At 38.4% G+C, this 27,707-nt stretch overlaps 4 protein-coding genes across 5 annotated transcripts; 1 reads left to right on the forward strand and 3 right to left on the reverse strand.

The window, feature by feature from the left end:
* Positions 1 to 313: 313 nt before the first annotated feature.
* On the reverse strand, positions 314 to 2,440 carry LOC103696485 (uncharacterized membrane protein At1g75140-like). The gene has a single exon (XM_008778140.4). The coding sequence runs from the start codon at positions 2,342 to 2,344 to the stop codon at positions 545 to 547; it is 1,800 nt and encodes a 599-aa protein (XP_008776362.2). The 5' UTR covers positions 2,345 to 2,440; the 3' UTR covers positions 314 to 544.
* A 1,458-nt stretch (positions 2,441 to 3,898) lies between these two features.
* Positions 3,899 to 10,263, forward strand: LOC103696486. The gene is made up of 6 exons (XM_008778141.4): positions 3,899 to 4,070; positions 4,173 to 4,370; positions 5,906 to 6,072; positions 8,598 to 8,679; positions 8,822 to 8,890; positions 9,904 to 10,263. Exons 1-6 carry the CDS (start codon positions 3,954 to 3,956, stop codon positions 10,072 to 10,074), a joined length of 804 nt encoding a protein of 267 aa, XP_008776363.1. The 5' UTR covers positions 3,899 to 3,953; the 3' UTR covers positions 10,075 to 10,263.
* Positions 10,264 to 14,686: 4,423 nt separating this feature from the next.
* Positions 14,687 to 20,287, reverse strand: LOC103696487 (acyl-CoA-binding protein-like). Its single transcript, XM_008778142.4, has 4 exons — positions 20,159 to 20,287; positions 17,575 to 17,692; positions 15,147 to 15,209; positions 14,687 to 15,047 (listed from the first exon to the last, which is right to left on the reverse strand). Exons 1-4 carry the CDS (start codon positions 20,168 to 20,170, stop codon positions 14,968 to 14,970), a joined length of 273 nt encoding a protein of 90 aa, XP_008776364.1. The 5' UTR covers positions 20,171 to 20,287; the 3' UTR covers positions 14,687 to 14,967.
* A 1,966-nt stretch (positions 20,288 to 22,253) lies between these two features.
* LOC120103689 (60S ribosomal protein L13-1-like) lies at positions 22,254 to 26,758 on the reverse strand. 2 transcript variants are annotated; one of them, XM_039122690.1, is made up of 5 exons: positions 26,661 to 26,758; positions 25,049 to 25,167; positions 24,742 to 24,875; positions 22,837 to 22,995; positions 22,254 to 22,742 (listed from the first exon to the last, which is right to left on the reverse strand). In XM_039122690.1, exons 2-5 carry the CDS (start codon positions 25,155 to 25,157, stop codon positions 22,521 to 22,523), a joined length of 624 nt encoding a protein of 207 aa, XP_038978618.1. In that variant the 5' UTR covers positions 25,158 to 25,167; positions 26,661 to 26,758; the 3' UTR covers positions 22,254 to 22,520. The 2 variants fall into 2 exon arrangements, with proteins under 2 accessions (XP_038978618.1, XP_038978619.1); XM_039122691.1 differs by having other exon boundaries at positions 26,657 to 26,733.
* Between the last annotated feature and the right edge of the window lie 949 nt (positions 26,759 to 27,707).

Raw genomic sequence — 27,707 nt, forward strand, 5'->3', positions numbered from 1 at the left:
TACTAATCTTAAGGCAATTTTTAACAGTCTGCAATACTAACAGTTGTGTCCATTCATAGAATTGAATTCGCACCAATGCTGATGAACTGTGCAGAGTAATTGAGTCACTAAAGAAGCACCCATGCTGTGCTGTGTATCAAGGTTTAGCAGATACACACTAAAATGTATGAAGTATATCACACAGCTGCAGTTAGTTGAAAATTTTTGCTCCAAGCAGTCAAATGTACAACACAAAGAAGATAAAAAGCAATAACTCTACCGAATTATGTTTTCACACAAAAAAAAACAACCAATCGAGTGACAAGAGAATCACTTCATAGAGACAGTGGAAAATAGGATTTGCATTGGAAATGTTGAGCCATACAAAATGGGCCAATGCAAATAATCATCTAAGCTTGCTCTGTCAAGGTGTTTCATTATGATGCATACTCTGTACAACACTTCGAACAATGCAACAAAACATACCAGGATCCTATGAACCCCAGACAGGTGAAACCAGCAAGGCCCCGAAGTCAAACAAGTAGCAGTACAAACAAGTAAACTCTCAATCAATATGATCATCTGCAATTGAAGTGTTTGGAAACAGTGACTCTCTTCTTGTGGCAAAGCCTGTGGGTTCCATACTCTGCCCTCTAAATTTCAGTTCTGCAGGTCCTCTAAAACTAGAGTCGGCCGAACCAGTCCTAAATGGGATCCCTGGTCCTCCTGGATACTGAGAAGGGGCAGACGCATACCTTCGGGGTGGATCTCTTAGCGCACCTCCTCGCCACTCCCTAAGATCGCCAGCTCTCGGACCATCGACATAAGCTCTGTCACTAGCCCCACAACCCAAAAGGCTACCTGCTCTGATGCCTGAGGCATTGAAGGACTCCTCCAGCACCCACCCCAAAGAGTCCTTTTTCTTCACATAGAACTGCCACACGCCAATGAGGAACAAGAGGAACAACAGAGCAGAGCCACTCCACACCACGGCATTAGTCTCCACCTTGAACACCGGAAAATTCGACCGGTATATCCCAATGTACCCATCGTCAAATCCTAAAACCACAAGCTTTTCACGGTCAGCGGCGATCAGAGTCTTTGCAGTCAAAGACCCATCAGCTGTAGTATCAGAATTCAGAAAGAGTGATTTGATTTCATGGATGGTGGCAAAGAAGAGAGGCAGAGGAGCTCCGACCCTGCCAAAATACTGAGAGGAGATATTGTAGACAAAGACCTTGTCATGACTCGCCACGAGGAGATAGCCTTTGATAGTTTGGATGGAAACAGGGCCATATATCTCCGACTTCCTCACCGCTCGAACCCGGCACTTGAGGTTGGCAACGTCCCCCAGGAGAATGACATGGATGAGGTCACCTCCGGCGGTGAACCCATATGCCTTGGACCTCTCTGATGAATCAAAAGAGTAGGTTTTTGGGACTGATCCATTGAGCCCTTCGCATTCCGTTTCTTTCACCACCATCGACCGCAAGTCGAGAGACCCGGCGCCAGTCTCGGTCAAGAAGAGAAGCCTCTGCTTCATGAAGGCAAGAGGTAGGCTGGAGGCAATGGCGGTGCCGTAGAGAGTGCCATTCTCTGTGAAGACCCTGATCCTCCCGCCGCCGTCCGTGGCGAGGACGTACCTCGTCCGGCCAATCTGATGCATCTCGAGGCCGAGAACCGGCGGGGAGTCCAGCTCGCGGGGGCCGCGGAGGAACGGCCGGGAGCTGTCGACAGAGAGGGTGGCCGAGTCGTCGCCATTGGCAGCGGACTCCCAGAGGCGGTGGGCAGCGATGGAGCCGTCGGCGTGGCCGGTGAAAAGGAGGCTCTCGTAGCGGCGGGAGGAGAGGTAGCAGAGCATGGAGGTCACCGGGGAGTCGGAGATGGAGGGGAGCCCGATGAGGACGTCGCCGGCGGAGGAGAAGACGTAGACCCGCCCCCGCGTGTCGCCGACGGCGAAGTACTTGCTGAGGCCGTCGAGGTCCTCGTAGTGAAGGACGGCGGCGGCAGAGACGGAGGCTTCCAGCCGCGCGGCTGCGGTGAACTGGAACCGCTCCGACCACCAGGTCTTGTGCTGGGTCACGGCGACCCCGGGGGTCCGGTAGCCGTGCGCCGCCGGCTCGGGCGGCGCTTGTGTGACGAGAGGGGGAAGGGGATGGTGGGATCGCGGGGCGGAGCAGGCGGAGAGGGAGGACTGGAGGTCGGAGACGGTCTTGGAGAGGAACTCGACGAGGGTCTCGAGGCGGTGGAGCTGGGCCTCCTGGCGGTCGAGGAGGGAGGGGGTTGGTTCCTCAGCTGCTACGGCGGAGGAGAAGAGGGAGAAGGAGAGGAGAAGTAGGAGAAAGGCGTCGCCTTTGGCCGCCATGGATGGAGGACGACGGAGGTCCAGGGCTTCACCGCTGCTCGACGCTCGTCCTCTTTTGTATAGGATAACGCAAGTCCATCTGAAAACCAGGATAAGGCTACGAAGAACAAAAAAAAAATCCCCAAAACAACCGCAATTCTTTACCGAAAAAGACAACCGCACTTAAACCAAGTAAAACATCTTTTCATGCACTAACAGGGGATTATATTTCGTATTTGTATGGAAATTTACGTGCAAGCTATAAGGGGTGATCGGACTTGACGGAAGTGGAAAAGCACGTAGAGAGGGAAGAGGCAATCTCATCTATATATATAGAGAGAGACACACACAGGGAGGAGGGGCCAAAAGCCCAAAAAAAAATAAAAACATTAGTGATCAAAAAATTGAACTCCGGCTCTATCAGCGTAGATCAGAGCCTTTATTCTTTGAGACAATGCGGAAAGCGAGATAAATTCAGAAAAAATATCAAAATCTGCTAGAGCATCAGCAAGCAATGGATGAAGATGACCAAAATCAGAGTAGACTGATATTTTTCTACAACACTAGATAACAATAGTAGAGCCCCTTTCTAACCAAACTGATCAAAATTTATATTGCATGTATATTTCTCTTTGCCTTACCACTCTCCTAATGGACATGATAATGGACTTTGCAAGATATTAAAGCTAATTTGGAGGTTTTTAATAGCAAAATTATTGTTTTATTTTTTTCTTAATTTAAAATTTTAAAACTCTAAATAAAAAAATATTTAGGAGGCATTTACCTATGTTATACCTATGAACAAAAGTTTTTTTTTTTAATAAAGGATGATTATATATTTTTAATGTGAATATATCAAAAAAGTTAAAAAATAACAAGTCTCAGAATGCTCTAAACAACTCTCTTTCACCAACCCAGAGAGCTTTTCTAGAGTGGTCAGCCACATACGAGACCATCCAATCTGCAGCTTCATTGGACTTTCTGTAAACATACTTGACCTAGAAGGCAACGTCTCCACCTATTATAGCCCAAATATTCTAGAGCAATGGATGGCAATCACCTATGCGGCCGGTGCATTTTTGAATCAAGTAGATCATTGTAGCCGAGTTATTTTTGAGCATGACTGCACTAGTCTATAGAATATGCCGTGCTTGATACAAATCAGCCCAAGCTGTCCGCAGCTCTAGCACAAAAATAAAAATGTCAAAAATCTGAAAAACTTTGCTGGGCAGCTGCATGCAGGAATATCAACAGGGATGCTTACCAATTTCTATCCATAAGCTGCCTTTTGGGTTGGCCATGACAAAGTAATCATATGACTCCAGGCGGAAGCCCCCATGAGCATGCTTAGCATCCACAGTCGTGGATGTGACTAGCAGAAGTACGACAACCCCACCACTAGGGAACTACTGATGCAGCTCCTTCAGTCTTATTTTGAGGCTTGTGCTCAGCCAACTCCACCTTCCACCAAACCAGTGGTCCAACTTTCCCCACACCTCCCTTGGCTCCCCTGTGGCTAATCTATCCCTTTGCCAGCCTTTTGCATCCACAAAATTCCCTCAAAAGCAGCACCTTTTTCTTCCTCCCTTTGATCCAACCATCCCAATGTCCAACTGCAGCCTCTTCCAACATGTCAGCTGCTTCAGCCCCTGCTGTGGCTGCTGCCTACTCCTCCATATCCCAACACTCCCTCAGATCTCCCTCAATTCCTCCCTCCAATCCACCTCTCCTTTCCTCAACAAACCAAGTGAGTTGTCTTCAATACCTAGAAAGTTAAAAGTAGCTCTTTTATCATAGACCCATCAAGGAAACTGTAAGCCACTCTGACCTCCCTGTCTCTTTGGTGCAGAAAAGTGCCTTCCATGGCTTGCAACTGTTGGAGGGGAGAAGGATATCTTCCATAGCTGAGAGAGAGAGAAGTTGGGGGAGGAAAGGGCTTGAGATCAGTGCGAGAACTGCTGGTGCATCAAAGAGCATTGAGGTCGAAGTTGACAAGCCCCTGGGCCTGACCTTGGGGCAGAAACCCGCGGGTGGAGTCGTCATCACTGTAAGCAGAACACCTCATCTTGACTTATATTGAATTGTCCCAAAATACTAACATAGAGACAAATACTTAATTTTTAACAGATATGTTCTTGAACCTATTATGTTCTAGTGATATAGTCGTGAAATCAGGTACTTGATTTAGTTTGGTTTTCTGGTGCATCAGCAGTTAATATTTGACAATTATAAGTTGACTGCTTTCTTTTAGGCAGCTTCAGTAGCAGGCTAGCAGCACCCAATACTACTGTAAATGTTGCACCATCAATCATAAGTTACCTGTTCCCAGCTTTTGGAAACAAGAAACCGAGTTCTCCTTACTTGCGTTTCTGCTATTTGAAGTCAAGTCATTTGGTGTTCCAAAAGGAATCAAACAGTTAGACAATCCACCATCAAATGTCTGCTTCACAATTCTCTCTCTCTCACACACCATAAAATAAAAAATTTAAAAAAAAATCTGCTTCACAAAATGAATGAAGTATTTTTTTTTCATGAATGTAATGCGACCCAAACTTAGATTTTGGACACATTGTTTGGTATTATCTCTCCATTCTAGCAAAACTAGTTTCTTTTAAATTGACGAAATGCAGTATTCACCCATTTTTCATAAAATTAAATGATGTGGATTTATTATAATGCATCGAGGGATCCAGATTAGAAAAATGACAAGGAGAGAAAGGTAAGGCAGTGAAAAAGAGATAAATTAAAAGATTATGGCGCTGCAGGTGGCTCACAAACAAGCCCATCCATATCACAAAAGTAAAGGAGTGTGAGAAATAGAGCATCAACCCTTGAATGGATTCCCTCTCACTCTGCTTCATCCACTCACTTGTCCCTTCAAGAATTCCCTCTGTAAACTACTGATCCAGAGACAGACCTGCCTCTAATTATGATCACTACATTCAAATCCCTTAATTTGTCTGTGTTAGTAGAAAGAGCTACTTGGTGTTAAACGAACTCCCCAGTTCTGTTTGTATAGTGAAAAGGAGATCCTCTATGACCTTGTGAAGTTTGACAACCAAATACTAGCACAAATGGCAATAAAATAATATGACTCATAGAAACTGGCTAATCCATCTTTAACACAAGTCAAAGTTCTTTGTAATTATGATATACCATATACGTTAAAGTTATGCATCCATGCTGGTTTATCTACTTGAAAGAGTAAAACCCATAGGTTATCCAAAAAGGTCCCCAATAAATATGTCAATCTCATAAAAAGAGCTAACCAGATAGGATACTTTGATGCAGACACGAGTTCATCATCGATTCATGAAACAAAGCTTTCATTTCAGTTTAAATCAAAACTCTCGAGTACCCCACCCATAAAGCTCCAGTTTGTGTGTCTCAAATATTAATCTTCCTATAATACCGTCCTATGATACTTCCCTTGCCCTTCAGCTTTCCTATCTGTGTTAGTCCTTAATTACATGCTTTGCACAAGGCCCATTCAAGTAAGCTGAAAAATAACAGCTTGGTATGTATATTAACTTCATTTTGAAAAGAAAATGTTCTCATATTTTGAAATGACCATTCTGTTAGGCTGTGGATGGTGGTGGAAATGCAGCAAAGGCAGGGTTAAAAGCTGGGGACCAAGTCCTGTACACAAGCAGCTTCTTTGGAGATGAACTTTGGCCTGCGGACAAGCTGGGATTTACCAAAACTGCTATTCAAGCAAAGCCAGATTCTGTATATTTTGTAGTAAGCAGGTAGTTAAGACTTTCAATTACAATTTCATTTTAAATAGATTAAGATTTCATGAACCAGTTTCTCAAAAAGATTCGATGAACTAGTTGAAGACACAAAGACAAGCAGTAAAATTGCTAGGATGGATATGTTACAAAAAGATCATTGTATTCTTATAGGTGATGTGTGCAAGCCATGATTTTCCTTTGTGATGTACTTCCATCCTTGTGTCAGCACGATTTTTGTACAATGCTTGATCTGGATAAGTATGGGGTATTTATTAAGAGGAATTCGTGATATGGCCTTGGGGCAGTATAATTAAAAGAGGTCCTGGGATAACCTCTATTATATCAGATTGAGATCAGTTAGTCTACGACTCTACCATACGATATAGATCCTGACCTTTGTGTAGCAGCTTCAGGATGAATGATGATTACCAGCAACTAATCAGACTCAATTAGAAAAATGACATGATTATGATGATTTAGATAGCCTTTCAGTAGACTGAAAATTGTTTCTATCAAAGAGTTGTTTCACCTTAGCGATTTAATTTTGCTTTATCGTAATGTGGATCGAAAAATGATTCTAGATCATGGTATGTATACTTGAGGAAGCTTTCAGAAGGTCATGTAATTACGACACGATGCTTCCTTTGATGGCATCCACAATTGTTATTTAACAGGACCTTATCACATGAAAAGGAACTAGGAATTATAGGGATTTAGGACATGGATTTGGTTTTTAGAGAAAGATGGGGTATAGTCATCTCATTTCATGAGAAAAATGAAGTGAGATACAAAACACGATCAGGACAGGACATTTGAAAGGCGAAGAAGTAGGGGAAAATAAAAGAAACCAAGCAGAAACAGAGAAGCAAAAGGAATTCAGTGCACCACCCCCTCTCAGTTGGATGTCGGCAGAATCTTAAAAAAGAGCACCAAGAAGATGGGCACAGCAAAACTGGCATGGTCCCCCCATTACATATGGTGATCGGAGAACTCTTCCTCAGAGAAGAGACTTGAAGCCACCATCCAAAGATGGTCAGCCATTTGATATGATGATCTATTGCTGCCCTCCATAGACTTCAAATCCTAAAGCCAGATGAAAATTCTTCAAGTTGGAACATCTTTCCACTAGTTGTTTAGTTTTGCCAATCTCAAACTTCAAGGTCTTAAAAGTGTCAGTGTCCAAAGCCAATTATCCAGACAAGCATCATAGGGAGCATGCAGTCTTAAACTGAAGTAGCTTAGAAATTTTCGAGGGGAAAGCCAAAGATAGTCATTCATGGAAGTATTTAGCTACTTCAGAAATGACGAAAGCAAGGTCAACTATCTTCGCTAAAAATGCTTCAGTTTTTTTCCAACCAAAGTCTCCACCAATAACAAAACAAAACAAAGTCCAATTTTCAGAATAAAGGGACATGAGTCTTGCATCCAGGTAGTGATAGTTAGGGAATATCATCAGGTGGACCATGAATGCTTGACCTCAAGAAAAAGGAAATCCAAACCTGTTTAGCAAAATAGTGATCGAACAGCGAATTATTAATCATATCTGGAGCTTGATTGCAATGAACACAATTCTGCATGAGGCAGTTCCTTTTGGCTAAGTTGCCAGATATCAGTAATGTTGCTTGAGAAAGTTAACCAAGAGAAGACTTCAAATTTAAGAGGTGAAGAACCCTCCAAATTCTCCTGATACCGTTGATCTTAACACCACTAAAATTCAAGAAGGTGTAACATGATTTGATGGTGAAGGTAGCTGAACAAAACCATCTCCAAAACAGAACTCTGCCAAATTAAAAATATAAAGATGAATCAATGTTCCTTGGAAATTGTAGGTTCCAACCAGATTCTGAATTCCAGTGGAATTAATCAAACAAGATTTGCAAGAATGCAGATCATAAAGTTTTGGAAAATCTAAGGCCTCCACCAAGAACGTCCCAGAATCTGATGATACTGCCAATAACTAAATTAAAGTAGATGACACAGTTGATACGTCCAAGAGTTTAAGAACTCCCCTTCAGAAAAAAGAAGCATTTGAAGGGATCAGGTACTGGCTGAGGGGTTCTCTTCTTTGATATAGTATTCTCCATAGAAGTTCTCTCGATAAACAATTACATATAGGGACATGGCTCAAGTCTTGTTATACAATTTTTAGTAGAAGACCACATGCTCAAATATGTTAAAAGTTCGGGGCTCGGTAGGTCCTGCAGCCAACATGGATGAGGTAATGACTAGAATCTACCATTAGATGGTTGCACGATATGCATATTATGCTTAGGTTAAAACTGTCTTCAGCTTGCATTGTTTCGAGCTAAGAGGATGACAGAGTTATAATAGTAGAGATTTCAGAGTTTTTCAAGTATCATTTCCACATAGATCTCTTTTGGTAACATGATGCTACCTTTTCTGATGTAAAAGATAGGGCAACTCATCAACAAAATATGATGCTAGTTGTACTACTCCTAGAACAAGTAGGTAAAAATGGCAGCAGTTACTAGTTCCACTGTTGTAAAATCACTTCATATTTCTTTCTTGTTACGAAACAGGGGAGCAGAGGTAGATGTAAAGCGATTGCCAAAGAGGCCAGCTCCACCTCGCTTTGGCCGAAAATTAACTGAAGCACAAAAGGCAAGAGTTGTGATTTTCCCACAAGCTTAGCTTACAATTCTTTTTTATTCTCTCTATACCTGCTTGAATCAATTTTTATCTTTGTTATCTGGGAATTTTCTTTTTTCTTTTCAACTAAGCAATCCCTTGCATCTTATTGCAGGCTAGAGCAACTCACATATGTCTGGACTGTGGATTTATTTACACTCTGCAGAAGCCTTTTGATGAACAGGCAAGCATAACTAGTTCCCCTCCCCTCTTAATTCACTATTTTTCTTAATCTCGGTTTTTGATGGTGGAAAATGGAATCAAGAGGTGAATTTTTACAATCGAGTTTTGAAATAATGTGCAAAGGTCCAATCAGAACAGCTGATTGTCAAAATGTTTAACAATTTAAAAGACAGTATTAAGAATTTTTAATGGAGATGTTGAAGCATGGTGATATAAGATCAAAATCCAGGTCAAAATTTGCGTATGCCATATGCAAACCAATTTTTGGCAAGGAATAAAGCATACCAACTTCTTCCCAGCCTCAATGAGCAAGTCTCGGCTCGGCTTTATAATCAAGGAGTTATCCATTAAAGTCACCAAGCAATTCATGACAGGATCAACTTTACTTAGAAATTCCGAAAATTGGTGTTGATTTCCTATCTGAGCCAACTCATGAATGAGAGGGTGTTGCATTGCCGAACCTATAACACCATTTGATATGAACCTCAATTCAATTACACATTTCAAACTCATGCATTATCAGAACAACCATCTGAACTTTTCTTACCTTTGGAAGAGTCAAGAACTTATCTAGATGAAGAGGAAAATAGCAAACCACATTTGTTTCTAGGGCACAAATTACGATCCAGAAAGCTAATATTATTTTCATTTATTGTGCTTACTATGCTTTTAATCACTTTAAATGTGATGATGATATCTTTGAATTTTCATCCTTCATTTCTTGCTTTTTTTCAAAGCAAAACTGCAATTACCCTAGAATTGTTTTTGCGGCAACTGTGGCCTAATATTAGCAAGATTACGCATTGTGAAGACAAAGGAATGTCATACGGGGTTGAATTCTCTCCATCAATGCAACTGATATATAAGAGGCCTACTCGATCTCTGTCACAATTTTCAAGACTTTGATTTCTATGATCCAATAAAACAAACAATGGGATAAGTTTGCAGCTTATTTCTTCCTGTAAAGTTTCAAACAATATTTCCTTTCATTGATAGAATCAAACTCTTTTGCAGCCTGATTCCTATGTTTGTCCTCAATGCAATGCACCAAAGAAGCGATTCACACGTTATGACGTGAAGACTGGAAAACCTATTGGTGGTAGCTTGCCACCCATCGGGGTGATCGTTGGTCTGGTGGCTGGGATTGCAGCAGTTGGAGCTCTGCTTGTCTATGGTCTTCGATAGTTTCCATATGTTAATTCAAGACACTCTGATTGTACTTTCACATTGTGTAATTCTCCTATTCTTATCAAGCCAATGATATCAATTTCTGTTCACAGCCTAACTCATTGCGATGAACGCAGTACGAGAGTTGGAGAATTGTATGCTTTCCATTTCATTGGAGAACATAAATTGCACGCATTATTACTTGCATGAAGGAAATAGCTGATATATGGCTAATAAATTAAACCTGCACCCTATTGTCTTCCTCTTTACACTATGCATCAGAATAAAGACAATAAACCTGATTTCAATATCAACAATGCATTCCCACAAAATATCTGCATAAACTTATGAATTGTACAGGAGTACAAAGATTTTCCATTGACTATTAGCAGATTGTAGTGTGAGTTTTGTTATATTAACCAATTTTCACCAAGGCCCCAACCCATTGGCTTTGTTTGGGTTGGTTCTGATTCACAAAATCAGAACTAGAGCATTCATTATTTTATGTCAACACCATTGACCTATGTTTCCAATCAGTTTAACTACCAAATAAAGTAGTCAACTAAATAGCAACCTCCCACAAAATAACTAACAACCGAACTCAAACACTGTCTATTGTTTTTCTTTTTGCTTGCACAACCACTTTTGGTAGTTAAAATTAGCTGCACCCAGAAAAGAATGAAAGAGCCAGCAGCTCATGGGAAGAAAACCTGCCCCTCTTTTTATCACCCTCCTCAGACCCTCATGCCATGGTCTTACAGCAAAGATGAGCCTCGGTCCATCTCCGGTGAAGCCCCTGCTGCTCGTCGGAGCCCTTGGAATGTTCATATATTGGGAGGAACTAATGAATGGCTTGGAGTTGATCTCTGAGATGCAGGAGAGCACACTAGCTTTAGCGGCCATCCTTCCCATCATGATCATATTGCTCCTGATCGTTCTGTTCATGACCGAAATGATTGTAATTCCACTCCTTCTCCTGCTCGTTATTTTCGTTCTTCAGAACGTGATGATTGGTCTTCTGACATTGCTGGTAGTGATTCATTTACTTGGAAAATATTACCACCCACCGGAACCAAGGACTCGCTGGGAGCAACCAGAGAGTTGTGGGGGTGAAGGAGAAGGGAATGGATTGGGCTTGTTCTTACTTATGATTCTCTTCCTCATCCTTTTCACTGTGTTCTATGATGGTGAGGGCTATGGCTGGATCTCTTTGATACTTGTGCTAGGCTTCACTCTCTTCTTCAACATGTTTTGAGCTGGAGGTGGTCTTGAACACCGTAAGCTTTGGTTTTTTGGCTTTGGGATAGATGCATATATCAGTTTTGTTTACAAGTTTATTTTTACAATTATTATAAGCATTAATTCCTATACCAATTAATGCTTGGAAGTTGGAAGCAGGCCTAACGTGCCCGTTAACACTCATATATTCCCGTAAATCGTATAGGTGGCAGTGACATATATGGGAAAGCTGTAGTACTGTAATCTTTTCTTTAGTTTTTCTTACATATTGGTCCTTAATATTTTCTTATTCACAGATTAGTCTATTAATTATTTAAATTTATAAATTAATCTCTGAAATTGCACAAAATGTTGCATGTAGAACCCTTCTGCCTAGTTAACTGCAGTTGAAGTGAATATTCATGAAACGTGCCCTAATGGAATTTAAGTGTTTAATGGGTCAAACTATCTAGACTATTTTATCCTAAATTATACAACAAATATTTACGTATTAGTCCCTAATATATTATTAATTCGCAGATTAATTTTTTAATTCTATTAAATTTTATATTAGTCAATAAAAAAATATAACTCTTGCATGTACATCCTTGGTTTATGTAAAAAAGGAATTCCGGTGCATGATACTTCCGCCATTATAAAGTATGAGGAGGGTCGGACGAATGCAACCTTACCTTCCACGAGCATTTTTTTTATGTTACGAAGCCGTGATGGTGAGATTATAATGAAACAACCTTTACTATTGCACCAAGATTTATTCTCTAATCCTTGGTTTACATATCCTTATCTATTTCTTTCCAGATCTATCTATGTCCCCTAAATTGAAACTTTAGGATCAACTAATGGTAAAATTTTATGTTGTTCTTTTGGATATACTTGATATTTCAACTTTTCTACCTTGTTGGTATGTTTTAGAGCATACTTTTTGCATCCCTGTAGAAGGATGGAGGATAAGAGAAGGAATTTGAGGAAATGGATGGAATGAGGATTAGAAAAATACTAAGATTTCTGAGCAATGTTGACATAGATTAGGAAGCCTAGCACGAGCATGAGAGATAGCCAATGGAAGACTAAAACTATCTAAGTAATAGTACTAACTAGTAAGCGGAAACTAAACGAATCCTGGAAGTAATAAAGCAGAAATAATTTTGAAAACTAAAGGCTGTGGAGACTGGTCTCCCTAAGAATAACTACTAGCTTACAACCTTGCTATCAAGAGAGTTTTGTTGCCACCAAGGACTCCATTAATTGACATCATCATACCACATTTTAACCAAAGACTCTACAAGTTGACCTCATCCAAAAAAAATCCACAAAGACTTGCACAAAGAAAAGGTTTTATTTAGAGTAACCATGAATAAACATGTACTCAAAGAGAAAGCAACCTCATTTGTTCATGAAAAACTAGAGTATAGGGATGAGTTGGTACCCTAGAAGGTTCAAAAAGATCTAGAACATAGAGTTCTAAGATCTCCAAATTAAGCTACCTTGCTGTGGACAACCTTCTATAGACAAAAGCTAATATGACATGAACTGTCATTCATTCGAACGATAGCTATGCTGCTGTCAAATTTGATCTGATGACGACCCTTCTATCATCAAAACGGTGGGTCTTTATTCAGGCTCATATTGCAGCTTCAAGTTCTTCAAATGGTGCCCTGCCACTATCAGATATCTTCATACAGTATCTTCCCTGCCATTGGATCAAATGGAGTATGGATCAGATTGGTTCTTGCAGAGGTGGTCTTGTAGAAGCCAGTTCATTGTTGAATGCTTCTGATGGTAAGAATCCCTCTGAGACAGACTGTGTCAACTAGATACCTTCTCCAGCAGGTCATATTATTTTTGGGCCTTCTAGGTCCCATCTTGAGCTTAGGTTGGACCTGACCTGCATCAAATGTCTAGGATTTAAAGCCTCGACCTCTTTCGAGGTGCCAAGCAACTGGGCAAATGGGTGCTGACAGAAACTCTAAAATATTTGGATTAAAAACTTAAAAAAAATTTCTCTCCTTTTGCATAAAAGGCAAACAAGAGCATATTAGCCCTTTTACCACTTGAATTTTGGTAGATAAACAAAAGGACCAGCATGTTCAATGGATTGGGATTAACATGCAAATTGAAAGAATTAAGAGCCTGACATAATTGTAAGAAAGAGTTTAGGAACTAATTATGCAAAATACAACTTTTCTATGTGTTTTTTCTCTTGGGGGAGAGCGAGTAATTTGAAAGATTTTAGGAACCAACATCAGACTCTACTCCCACTGCTTGCTTTAGTATTATAACATTTTGAGCCATGCAGAATTTTATCATTTGTGTGAAAAAAAAGGCATTATAGAACTACAAGAGACATATGGATACATTCGCCCATACAATGTTAAGAAGCCAATTTGAAAAAAAATTTAGTCGTTTCTGGAAATAATAAAATTTTGAGTATCATAAATAATGCACTAAGATGGTTCCTTGTTTTCATTAGTTTTTTGTTTTTTTTAAACAAAAAAACTAGTTATCTTTTACCAAAGAGAATTTTTTTGCAGTTACACCCTACTTTATTGCCTTAACTATGTATTAATTTTTTTATACATATTTGTAAATAGAGTCAAATAAACTTATCTTATATTCTCAATAATAGCCTCTATTAATATTCTGTTTAAGTAATTATTGCTTAGATATGGAGGAGGAAGAACAAGACATGGAGGACTGGGAAGACGAGGGCTGTGGAGCAACTCCTGCGACAAAGGAGTATAATAAGATTAATTGGCCCGATCTGCAAATACGCATGAGAGGGGATTCATATATAATAGAAATATTGAGAGGGGATTTATATATGATAGAGATACAAAATAGGGTGCAGTATTAAAATAACCAAGGAAAGATAGAAAAAGAAAATTCTTGTCAAAATGCACTTCCAACTGTAGTAGTCTCTGTTCTAGAGAGCCACGACCAAGCCAACATACCCTGCCTTCTGAAACATATATGACCATGAGCCATTGAGCTTTCCATTCTCATACTTTATGCAAAAATCCCCATTCCTTTGGTTCACAATTCCAAACTTCCTAATCCAACATCAAATCTTATATTGTCATAGATAACCCTTCCACCCATATAACTCAAAAATTACTTGGAAGTTGGAAAATTAGAATACAAAGATGAGCTGCACATGACAGACCATATTTATCAAAGCCCTTCCAGTACTAATATTTCATAAGCTATTACCTTCACAATCTTTATGTGGTTTTGACCCAATAAATAAAATGCAGCTGAAAAGTGATCACAAATCAGTTGACCTTTCTAAGTACAGAAAAATGCAGCGAAGGAAACCATAATTGTATCCAATTCCAGCTTCCCTCAATGCACTGACATTCTAAACCCAAGCAGAACCAGTGCGCTCTGGTGATACTTCAATTCTGATACCGAGTGAAAGAAATATTTCACTGAGTCCACAATATAAGCTGAGAGATGTCTTGTAGAAAAGTTATGCAGCGCTAATGCAGAACATAAATAGTAAGATTATGATCAGGAAGCATCATCCATTATTAGGGACAAAGGAAATTCATTCACACACGGCTTGTACATCATATTGCATGATTCAAACTTCAAACTAGATAACCAATGGTCTAGCTGATACCACAGGGGAGCAAGTAGCAGTCATTTCCTCGAGCAGCATCAGAGACTGGTTCAGGAAGCTGCAGCAGCTTCTTCCTGCAATTGCTTCACCTTGGTGATGTAGCCGCTCATGGCTTCCTCCTTTGATTTCCCTGCAGATGTCATCGACACTGATAAGCATTATATGCATGACAAAGATGTACCGAAACTTGCAACAAAGACTAGCATGTCTGTCAGGTAGTTTTCAGAACCTTCAACAGCCTTCCAGGCATCCCACTTGGCTCTGTCCTTCATATTGAACATGCCAGGTCGACCTGTAAAAAGAACAATATTCATGCATAATATTGAGCACGAAACAATTCATGCAAGGGATAAAATGTAACAGAGTGACACGTTTTCTTTAAAGCAGAGATGAAGAGATAGGAGGACAAAGGTCAAATCACCAAAAGTAAAACACAAAATAGAAGTGAATTTTTTAAGAAACGTACCTATGGAACTGTGCTGTTACTGATGCTAAAAGGTCATGCAGAAGTGATTATTTACATTATCTTAGACCTAACACACCAAAGTGGTGTTTATGAATAATGACAGATCTAATGGATTTAGGGCATGGATAAAACAGATAACATTGAGTTTTATAAGATTTTGACATCTTGGTAAATGTTTTAAAATTATTAATTAAAATTGTAGCAAACCGCTTCCTCACTTCTTCGTCATGTAGACTATCCTGCCCCACATATTAGTTATTTATTAGACTAATATGGGCTATATTGGCTCCTTGGTGCCATAATTGGGAGTCAAGAGCTAGAAGAAACATTAATCACATCATTCTGGAAAATCCTTAGGTTAAGTGCAAGAACAAAACAACCCAATGCTCAAAGGATTTCTCTGTTAATTGAGTTTCAGGAAGAAACTCTTCCACGAGCAACGGATGAGTGCTTCCAGTGGAAGATGCAGGACAAATCTAAGGTTGATTCAACATAGACTTACTGCCTCTGATCAAAGGGATCAAAACAGCTAGAGAGAGAGAAAGTCTGATTCCTCTTGGTCTAATATTCATTGAAGTCTTCGATGACCCACATCTCTAGTTTATCTGATTGCTTCAAGTTATGACAATGGTTCTACTGGATTAAACTACTTGATCAGTGATCCTTTTTCTTTAATTACTAAATTCACTTTCTTAGGTGGGACCTATGCCTACAGATTTGCATGTTACTGCATCTATAGATCTTTATTTACAAAATATCTAGTGGTTGAGTCAACCTTTGGTCAATTAAATAAATAAACGAATAAACACATGAATGAAAGCAGTAAAAACAAACTTCATCACAAAGGAAAATTTGTGAACCATGATTAAAATGACTAGTTGGGATTAACTAGATTTTTAAAATTTAGTATTTCAAGCAGCCAAGGTTCAATTGAGAATCAATTGAGCTTACTCCATAAAGGTATCCCAATTATTAGATGGATCTTAAGAAACCATCATCACAACATCCTTTAAAGATAGGTTCATTGATGAGCCAAGAAATATATTTCATTTGTCCTAGACAAAAACAGAAAATGTGCAGTACAGGTCCACTTTTTTTTCTTGGAATTATTTTGATAGGAATTTCAACCTGATCTCTCTCTCTCTCTCTCTCTATATATATATATATATATATATACACACACACATATATAAATAAATATATATATATATTATATGTATATCCTCCCCCCATCTCTCTCTGGAGAAGCACTGATATGTTAAAATCAAAGAATGAAAGATAGAAACTAAACAGATGAGATGTATGTGCTACTCAATAAAACAGTTAGGCTGCATTTGGTGTGCAGTTAAATCAGACTTAATGGTTTAACTTACTGACCACTTTACACAGGAATAAACGTCTCCACCATATAGGTTGGGAGGAATTTACATGATGCAGTAGTTTATTCCAGTGGAAAAAGAAACCCTGCTTCTCAAAATACCCACTTTGCCCTTGGAATTGATAGGCCATTGTTTTTAGCATTTGTCGGGTTAAAGTGGAATAAGTGAAGGGGCTTTGTTCCTTTTTATTGCCTTATCCTGCAACCAAACACAGCCTTAGGTGGTAAATGAAAGCAGCAGCTGGAAGAGAGGATTGCCAGGACCAGAAAGTTAAGCAAACACATTAATATAACTTTACCAGGAGCAAATATTTGGAGTGTCAATAAGAATCAGTAAATAAAGCAGATCAACAATGATAAGGGCCTTTTAACAATCTGAACACTTTCATGGGCCAGAATTCCAAGTTAGGCAACCAATCTATAAATAATTAGTTGTTACTAAAAAGAGAAGAAAAAAATCTTACGGTAGATTGCTCGAGGGAACGTCTTACAAACAGACCAGAATTGAGGCCACTTATCACAGAGGTTAACAATGCAAAAGGTGATTAGGAAGTTCAGATGGAGGCCGTGGAAAGATAAAGTTAGTTGCAAGTCTGAATCCCATCGCAAAGTAAAGTTTCATGGTTTCTCAACCCTATACAAACATGTAACAGAAATTTTCAGACAGACAAGAAACAGTGTCCACTAAATATATGCTAAACGAGTCAAAGTGTCCACTAAGTATATGTTACAAGGGAGAGAATAATTTATATTGAATTATATGCAAATAAATTTTGCTGTTGAACAACTAATGTAACGGGAATGAAGACATACTAGTATTCACTGGTCCAACAGTCGCTTGCTTGTAAAGCCCATAGAGGATCAGTTTGTTCTCGTTGGTAGTATTTTCAGGTAGAGCTTTAGCTTTCTCAGCATATTCTTCAAACTCCTCCTGCAATGAAAATTCAAAAGAAGATCTGTTAAGGCATTCAGTAAATTAATTGTTTGCACATACAGAAAGCAGAATTGTTGACGCGACTAAAGGGAGTATAATCTGATGCATAACTAAACCATCAAGCATAATCGTATCATGTCATGCTGTGCAAGACGCATATTAACTAATATATTGTATATCTTGAAATCCATGACTAAGAGAAAGGCAAGAAAGACAGGAAAGAAGACAAAGAAAATAAAAAGGAAAGGAAGGAAGAAAAGGAAGAGGAAACAAACAAAGAAAGAAGATGAGAGAGACATGACTGGATGGCCACCAGGACAGGGAAGGGCAGCAGGACTTTCCATTCCATGAAGAAACTAGGATACCTCATCCCACAGATTTAAAATATTGATCGAAATAACATTTTTATATAGAAAAAAAATGTTATCCTAACGTGGAGAGATAAAGGAGAATCTGTGGTTAAAAGAAAATGATAGCACTTTTTGGAATTATATTGTTGAAATCACCTAAATGGTTGAGAAAATTCCATAGTTAAGAAAGGGATCTTGAGAAAGCAGGAAAGAGAAAAAAAGTTAGTGTTGGAGAGAGGAAAGGCAGGTGGGTTGTTCTGTGGTAAACTCTTGCACCATTGGAAGCTCTATCCATAGAAGACCTCAAAAGGAAGAGTTCCAGGTATGAAAATAAATATATTATTTATCTTCAGCCGCCCATATATTTCACTTCACACCCTGCTTAGTTGGATAGGACATGGTTGATGAGTACATTCAAGCTATGTACCAAGATCTCATGAGAAGGAGCAAATGAACGAGCATGAAACCTAATCAACACAACATCAACGCAAGTTTGAACTTAAGACCTCTCCTGTTCAGCATGCTTTATACGTCTATCATTGTTCTAAAATATCATAAATTCTTTTTGAGAAATTTGGAGGTTATTCATCATCAGTCAAGTTTGAACTTAAGACCTCTCCTGTGAAGAGATAGTGAAGAATCATTGTAATCCCACTTTGAGTTCTGCATGAAATTTTGAAAATATCATGTATCTCTCGTGCTTCAGCCTTTTCATCATTTTATCCCCAAGCTTAAACATAACTTTTTGTCCTTATGAAGCCAATCACCACATTCATTGATGCAGAAAACACCATTAACTATGTTAATGAGTTCGGTCAATTAACAAATTATAGAATCATCTTGATAAAAAATGGATTTGGCATATGCACATCTTATGAATATCTCAATCATGATGGTTTAATATTTCTTATAGAACTGACAATGAAAGACACAGGCTTGTGCTAGAAAGATTGGGGGTTGCTTTGAAGCTCAACTTAGAACACTTTAAAACTCTATTGTTCAGATTATGTACAAGCTAATTGCAATCTAGATAAGAAAAAGATAACACCAACTCCACTCCATTTTTAGCATCCACGGAATCATCTCACATAATGATGAGCCCTGAACAAGATTAGTCCACAGAAACAAAAACTTTGTTTTTTCTTTCTTTTTTTTCTTCCAGAAATCATATAAGATCGTGTGATCTTTTTTGAGACATTCTCTCAAATATGTCCTGTGTAATATTTATATTTCTATCTCTGAAGTCCAAAGGTCAAGTGATTACGCCATACATGACCCCACATTCTCGTGATAGCATCAACTTCAAGAGGGATAATGGCGGATGCACAGGGGAAGTGAAGAAACAGGGAAGAGGAGTTGGAAGTTGAATTAATCTTTTTCTGAAAAGAAATTGATATATACTCAAGATACGCAAATTAAGAGTATGGAGTACACCGCATCTAAGCAAACTTATCCAAAAAATGGGTATGCCACTTTTTTTTTAATTCACTTCTAAAAGAAGAAAATACTCCAGATCTTAGGTAAAAAAAAAGAAAAAAATCTGTTAACATCGCTGGCCATATACAAACTATCTGATTTATCCACAATTAAACCTTATAAAAAAAACTCATTTATCTAAATAACAAAAGGAAAATCTCATGTATCCAAATAACAAAAACTTTGTTATGATACACCACCCTAACAGGCTACGGGGAACATATCCGATCTAGATCTAATTAATAATAAATAAATTAAAAGAGAGATAGAAAGGCATTCAAAAACTCTAAAGACCATAATATCAGGAAAAAAGAATCACTATAACCAGTGCATTCCCAAGCAATAACGATCTAATCTCTTAAAAAAAAAATCACTGATCCAAGTGTCCATCGATATATTCTCCAAAAAATTCTCTTTCGATCTATCCCAATATTTTTTCCAGAAAAAAAAAAACAACTCAAACTACTTTAAAAAGGACAAGAATCAAGGAAAAAAAAAAGTGGTTCAAACGAAGCCAGAAACAACTGATCTCAGACGAACACTTCCATCAAAAAACTTGAACGTAAGCAATAAATCACCAAAAAAGGCTAAGGATTTTAACAGAAAACAAATGAATCGAAGAGTTATAATTGAATACCTTGAGACCCATTCTCACCCTTCTTCTTCTCCTCTTCTCCTCCGCTTCCGATCTTCTGGAAGGACGGCCGGAGGTGGAAGATGAGCTTCGTTTATATAGACGGGTCTCAATTGAACCAGACCTTGGACTTATCTCAAATTACGAAAAGACCTGCGCAATCCCGTGAGCCCGCAACGGAAAGCTAGATACGGATTCTGCTCGCGCATAGATATTCCTATGCGAGAAGTAGATCTGCCGTCAATGTTTTCCTGTACGTCCATCTTGTCCGTTCGTTTATCCCGTCACGCTAAAAAATAAATAGAAAGGGGCACGCGCAGAGCTGACGCATACGATGAAAACAAGGAGTCATATGGAACTGACAGAAGCTTTTATCGGTTTCTACTGAAGGCGGTGGTGCCGATTACGAAAACCATAAAACTTTATGCAGACACGAACAGGAAATATCGAGCCCAAGCGAATATATTCTCGACACGTAGATAAAATAATTCAAAAGTGTACCCGAGGCATGATGAGGCCCATAGGGTAAACCAAGGAAGATGAACGCAAAGTATAAATTAGGGATTTGATGTGAAAGGTTATACAAATACATTAATTTATGTTATGATAGTGACTATAAACTGTTTTTCCGAGCTTAAGTTACAAATACATTAATTGGCTTACAGATAACCGTTAGCAGCCATTGTCACTCATGATCAAAAGTTCTGTAAACGTCCTTTATTAAATGAAAAGTACTATTGCTTGAATTTAAAGTATGTCACTATAATGGCTAATAATGATGCCTACAAAATCCAGTATCAAAATTGCATTCCATTTTGATACATATAGCTTTTATATCTAACAATTTTATTAATAACTCCTAAGTAGATGCATTCCAGAGGAATCTTTTTATTATCTTGATGCAATTTTTGCTGCAAAATAAAGCATGACTTGTTATGTTAAACAAATCCCATATGTTATCAGAATATGAAACCACATAGTAAAATAAGCAAAAGAAAAGGCACTTCTTCCTGCCATGAAAGTTCCCTGCGTTGCTTCCATCCGTTAGCACTAATCATGATGTCAAATTTTCACCTTTCAGAAAAGCTTTTATAAAGACTAAATAGATCCATTTCTTCCTTCCATCCCTCTCGGCCAACAATCCTTAGTATTATATAGCTTAATATAATGACGATAAGAATTAATCTTCACGATTAAATTGTTAGGCATGTGTTTAGTCCTACATTAGTTATTCGTCGAAAAATTTTTAAGTATTAATTAGGATTAAAAAATTTAAAAAATATTTTTTGATTAGCCATTTTAAATGAAATTCTAAGTTGTAACAGATGGTATCAAAGTGAACTCGACACTATAGTACGGTTAATGAAGACTAACCATAATGCTTGTAATTAGATTTGAATAAATTTAAATTCTTAATTTGATGAGAACGTCGGAACTTGAATAAAAGAAGTATATGAAGATCTGTGCATGCACATATTTAATTCTACATTAATTACTCATCGAAAAAATTTTAAATATTTATACAGAACTAAGAAACTCTAAAAACCACGTGCGAGCCAAGAGCAACATTTTATACAAACTCACTCAAAAGGACTATGGAAAACCATCTCAACCAACCTTATCCTAAATCCACCAAGTCCTTTTTTTTTTAGGGCAGATTTCTTTCCACCCTCCCACTCTTGTTACCACGCGCAGTGGACGTGCAAATGTCGATACTCCCCCACATTGAATGATGGGACTTGCCTAATTTTCTCTAGGAAAAAATAATAGTCCACAATGAGTCCACACAATCACCTAAGCTGCACAATAACTACCAAGTACCGAAGCCCGTGCATAGGCGGAGGGATACACTCTCAACGGGATAAACTCATTGAGACGAGACGATGGTAAGTAATAAAGTGGGAGAGGCCAACGGAACAATAGACTGAGTAGCAAGCATATGTAGCCAGCCACTCTGAAAGCACCAGGAGGGAAAAGTTACCAAGAGAACTTTGTGACTTATTTGTTGATTCTATTAAGCGTATCCGTATTCGTAATGTATGAAATACCCATTTTAGTTTTAAAAAAAAAAAAACTCACAAGTACAGAAGATGGAGCATTAACCAAGTCTGCTCTCTGATTAATACCACAACCCTTTAAAAACGGTTGGAGAGAATTCAATAGCAAGATAGATGCAGAAATTAAAGCTAACCAAGCATAGCATAGCAATAAAATAGAAGGCAGCCCGAGCAAGAAAGTCTAAACGCCTCGGAGTTTCACTGTTTCAGAATTTATGGAAAAACGGGTGAGCCAAGATCAGATTCAAAACTACCAGTACAAAATATTGAAATGAATGAGCCCAACACCAGCCAAGGCATGAACCCAATCATTTCTTCTCTTCCTTCTCTGCTTCTGCGGCCTTCTTCAATCTGGCACCAACTTGGCGCTGGTTCATCCGCTCAACACGAAGCTTTGCATACGCCCTGAATGATTTCATCTGATCTGTGACCTTCACAAGCTCGACCGTGGGCTTCTCGTGGACGATGGGCATGTAGGGGCCTTGGACCTGAGTGGCAGTCGCCAGTTCCTCCGGAGCAGAATCACCAGCCTGAGAAAACAATGACCATACACATTAGCGAGCTTTTTTGAAAAATGACAGCTTATCGTAGCACAAAGATAAGATAGAGCTGGAGTTCGCTTGCCTTAAATTTGCGTGCACGCCTTGGGAAGATGACAAGCTTGGCTTTGTATGTCTTCAGCCTCTGGACATTAGCTTGAAGACCCTCAAGGGAACGGTTCTTTCGACGGTGATCTACGGCTATGCCAATAGTTGGGGCAAGCTTCTTTCGAATGCCTGCTGCCTGCAATTACAGAGAATACAACCATTGAAGCAAACTACAAAACTCGTAACATTCATCTTTTTATGATAATATTTCTTAGGGAAAGAACAGAATTTTTTTTTAGAGATGGTATAAAAATGTTTGGAGGTAATACTATCGGCAAGTCATAATGTACAATAGAAACCAGCCTCTTCGTTTAGGTGAAACTGACCATAATACCCCAATTAAAAGGGAAAAAAAAGAAAGATAAGAAATAAAGGAAAAAAGCTTTCATAACTCCAAACATGGGGTGAAATATGCCGCAACCAATACTAAATGACAGGCTTACTAAATATGCTATGGGCTTTCTAGATGCGAAATTCCACTTTTAAGTCCAACCAATTGCTGTTTGTGAATTCTTTATGAATCTTCCAGCCTAGCATATCAAACATGTTCCATTAGTTAGATCAACAGTCAAATTCTGCATCTAAAATTTCCCTGATCAAGCAGGTCATAATTTATCCATTTCAGCCCAAGTCTTGGAAATCCTACAATCAATACCAACACTACCAATTTAACATCAAAGTAACAGATCAAAAAGTGAATACAAATTTGCTCTTAGTTTATAGATTTTTCTAGGTTATGGATCATGAATGCAACCATTCATATCTTTTGTATTCATTTACCTTAAAAGTTGTATCATTTGTTATCCAATTGTAGTAATGCATCAACAAATTGATAGATTGCAATTGAAATAAAAGATGGTCAGCAATCCCATAACAGCACCCTTGTACAGACCACGAGCTCTGCCTCATTATCAACCTATAACCCTTTCCATAAAAGCAAATGATACAGGAACATGGAAACCCGTCATAAACCTCTTGAATTTGTTAAAATGCTACTGAAGAATATGTTGACTTGATACTGAGAAACAAAAGGCATTAATGCATGAATTGGTGTAGTCATACCACTGGATCTTACATAGATGTCTATTAAAACAGTTAGGAAGACCATTGTACCATACCATATTCCATTTTGCAAAAGATGCAGCACACCTTTATCATCTCTCAAGTATGGAAGCATCTCCCCTATCACTTGCATAAGAGGGATGTCATCATATACTACTGCTTTGATTATACAGATTTTCCTCAATATGCAACATATGCCTCCAAAAAAGCTCCTCAAACACCTTCATCTCGCAACTTGTCACTTTCGACAGAGTACGAATATTCTTAATATGAAAGAACCTGTAACAATCAATTCCTAAGCTCTCAACTTAACTGTGACACCACCTTCAAAATATTATAATACAGTGCTCCAAAAGTACTTTTGAGGGCTACAACATGAGGAACATGTAAACAATCAAAGAACTAAAAAAAATTATCGTACAAAACTTATTGCCGAAGAGTACAACTATGCTTTCAATCAGTTAACGAAGTTTACACTGCATACCATTTTCCAGTTTTTAGCTCTCCTGCATTGGTGGAATATTTTCGGCCACTTCCAAATGATACCTTCATGACAGAGAACTTCTTTGCCATCATGTTTTAGTTTATCTCTCTCCATTTCGATGCAAGCACATAAATTGTACTAAAAATGTGCATATAGTAGAAAATGTTGAATGATTATTGACTTATACAGCTCATAACGAGCACCAGAACACCAAAGTTTGAGCAACCATTTTCAGAAATTGGAACCCCACTATGTTCCAATTAGCAATTCGAATAGCCAGCAATAAGATCTACAAAAGTATGTTGTAAATCAATTAGCAAGAAACCAAAGCGTTACCTTGAGCTCCTCAAGAGTAAAACCCCGGCCAGCTCTAGATTTCATATTGTATTTGAGTGTTTGACATTGAACAACAGGTCGCAGGGGTCCAGAAGTTGGCCGTGGGAAAATTTTCACAGCCTTCTTCTGTCGAGCTGTGAAAAAATGATAGTGAAGATTGATTAGTGAGAAGAAAAAAAGGACGGAGGACAATTTGAACTTGTTAAGAAACACAGTGAAAGGATATAACTCAAGCCCTCCCCCCCCCCCCAACACACACACACACACACACACACACACACACACAGAGAGAGAGAGATCTGCCTACCAATGCGTCTTCTGGTTTTGCGAGCTGGTTGGTTAAACCAGGTCTTGACATAGTTCTGCCAGTGCTTCTTGAAGTGCCCATTTGGCACAACATTGTTATGCTTAACCATGGCTCAACAACTGAACAATCAAAAAAAAAATGCAGCATCAGAACACATCTTCTGCAGGCATGCTTCTCAGAATTATGTTCAGCTCAAACACAACAAACATGACAAGGACATCGAATATTCTGAAGCATCAGCCAACAAGTAAAACTAATAATTTAAACAGTACGAATATTCAATTGGATTGTACTTTTGTTTAAGTTGAATATGATTTTGAGTTGAAAATGACTATGAAAGCATATGCAACAAACTTCAGTAAGTAGGTTTTGTCAAAGCAATCAGATAAGCACCATGGAATATTTTTGTGCCATAAAACACAATGTCCTAGGTGCATCAAACAAAGTACCCAAAAATGTTTTGACAATATGCCTCGCAAAACTGATCCCAAGCACCAATGACCTTCAATTTTCATAAGTTTCTATAAATATCACTGCATATATACATACATACATATACACACACACACACACACACACACACACACATATATATATATATATATATCGAGCTCGCACTACACTACATCTAAATATTCATGATGCAATATATTGTTCATTCCAAAGCACCTCACTACAAACCCGAAAAGATCCGACCACACTAGAGTTGTATCAACTCGATCTTCCCCAGGACATCTTTCTCCAAACGTACAACAAAAGAAATAGGCAGCCTCCATCATTTTTTTTTCCTATTAAGGCGGAAACCTTCTCATAAATAAAGTACTAGCAAATCAAAAAGATGATTCGTTTTATTTAAAGTCCTTAATTAGGCGAATCCTTTTTCTCTATCTAATTGTTGGATGGTTTGATTTTACGCTAACACATTTAAACTATAAGGAGAACAAAACAAAACACTCACCACGACAACCAGGTCTGGAGATTCAAAAACTTAATCAGGTGGAAGCAGAAAACATCTAATGTCTCGAAGCAATAGGCATCACCAACACAAGACAAGATAGAAGATAAATCTCGTAAACGACATCAATAGCCCCAGCTTCAAAACACAAAACGCAGGAAAAGCACTAAAAGGAACTACCTTTTTCTAATTCCAAGGCCAGCAGAAGATCGTTGGAAGAGGGTTAAAAGGTAAGGCTCGGGCTCTCAATATAAATCAAAAAGTAAATTAACACTTCAATTTCCAAATATTTTTTTCCGAAATTGAGCCCAGAAAAGGGCACTTACATAGAGTATTCAAAACTTATAGCATTTAACAGGATTGCAATCCCATTAACTTAAACAAAATAATGGGAATAGAAATCCGGGATTCTGATCTCTTCAAATAATCCAAGAATAGTCCAAGTCTAAGGCATAGCGTGAGATTATCGGGATCTAAAAATTCCCAGGCTAATATCGATCGCAAAAGAGGATTTCATCAAGATTCGAAGTATAAAAAAAAAAACACTGATATCCTGGAGAGAGATATATAGAGATGAAGCCCTAGAGATCAGAAGAAGAGAGAGAGAGAGAGAGAGAGAGAGAGAGAGAGAGAGAGAAGAGTGCAGATCTCACCCACCGGAATTCGCCTCGAGCTCCGCTGCGGTGGGTCGCAGGAATGGAACACTCCGAGGAAGATAAAAGGGGCGGGGGAGCGGCGCAGAACCCTAATTTCGGACGGCCCGGATTAGTCCTAGTTACAGCGTGCGGAGATGCGGCTTCCCATGTGCAGGGGAGCCGCACGTGGAATGATGGGTTTCTTAATGGCCGTCTGATCCGCCGTCCACATTCTTAGGCCAGATGATCGTTCGGCCTCCGTACGGCCGTTGATGGGTTGGGGGTCTGGCCGGTTTAGCTTAGTTTTGAGTTTTTTTTGTTTTTACGAATATTCTCCTAAAAATTTTGTAAAAAAATCGTTTCAAAATTAATATTGACTTGTATAATGAAGCACTTATTTTACTATTCTATTTTTTTTTTATTTTTACATATGTACGGATAATAAAACCACTCCCATTTTTTTTTTCTAATAGGATAATAAAACCACCTTTAAATATTTATTTTCGTCTTGGGTTTTATAATAACAACAACAATTTCAGTTTACCTTTATTGCATTATAGTGTAGATGATATTATTTATATAAAATAGCTAATAAAAACCTACTAATGGCCTCACTTAGTGTTTTTTTTTACTGAATAAGGTTGGAACATAAATTATGGTATTAAAATTTTTATACTTCCAAAGAATGCTAATTACAGTATTTAGTAAAAGTTGTGAGGAATTAAATTCTCGTACCTTCAATTTGAGTGGCATAGGCTGGGACCGGTAGGACCAAGGTGCGCATGAGATAAAGCAAAAGGATTAACCTAGTTGGGTTGTAGAAGCATTTGGCTATAGTCACCTAAAGTAAGAGATAATTTGCGGTGCTTGATGCTACTGCGATAAGTGCAACTGGACCGACAAATTTTCTATGAACCAGATAGGAGGTTTCTGATAATGCAAATAAATAAATAAATGAACAATATGCTCTTTCCTTTCTTTTTGTGATTTTACAAGCTAGAAAATGAATAAAATAACTACAAAGAAAACTCATCTAAAATAACTAAAATGAAGGAAGCTAACTAAGCCA

The sequence above is a fragment of the Phoenix dactylifera genome, unplaced genomic scaffold, assembly GCF_009389715.1.
Source record: "Phoenix dactylifera cultivar Barhee BC4 unplaced genomic scaffold, palm_55x_up_171113_PBpolish2nd_filt_p 001676F, whole genome shotgun sequence".
NCBI classification, from domain to species: Eukaryota; Viridiplantae; Streptophyta; class Magnoliopsida; order Arecales; family Arecaceae; genus Phoenix; species Phoenix dactylifera.

Bases quoted from the DNA above. Each gene is read 5' to 3' on its own strand.
- LOC120103689 (XM_039122690.1), bottom strand. From the start codon at position 25,157: ATGGTTAAGCATAACAATGTTGTGCCAAATGGGCACTTCAAGAAGCAC. The intron at 24,876-25,048 runs GTAGGCAGATCT...ATTTTTTCACAG, and splicing joins CAAAACCAGAAGACGCATTG to CTCGACAGAAGAAGGCTGTG. The intron at 22,743-22,836 runs GCAAGCGAACTC...TTGTTTTCTCAG, and splicing joins GGCGTGCACGCAAATTTAAG to GCTGGTGATTCTGCTCCGGA.
- LOC103696485 (XM_008778140.4), bottom strand. From the start codon at position 2,344: ATGGCGGCCAAAGGCGACGCCTTTCTCCTACTTCTCCTCTCCTTCTCC.
- LOC103696486 (XM_008778141.4), top strand. From the start codon at position 3,954: ATGTCAGCTGCTTCAGCCCCTGCTGTGGCTGCTGCCTACTCCTCCATA. The intron at 4,071-4,172 runs GTGAGTTGTCTT...TCTTTGGTGCAG, and splicing joins TCCTTTCCTCAACAAACCAA to AAAAGTGCCTTCCATGGCTT. The intron at 8,891-9,903 runs GCAAGCATAACT...ACTCTTTTGCAG, and splicing joins AGAAGCCTTTTGATGAACAG to CCTGATTCCTATGTTTGTCC.
- LOC103696487 (XM_008778142.4), bottom strand. The intron at 15,210-17,574 runs GTATGTCTTCAT...TTCTTTTTACAG, and splicing joins TGTTGGACCAGTGAATACTA to GTCGACCTGGCATGTTCAAT. The intron at 15,048-15,146 runs GTTCTGAAAACT...TGACATCTGCAG, and splicing joins TGCCTGGAAGGCTGTTGAAG to GGAAATCAAAGGAGGAAGCC.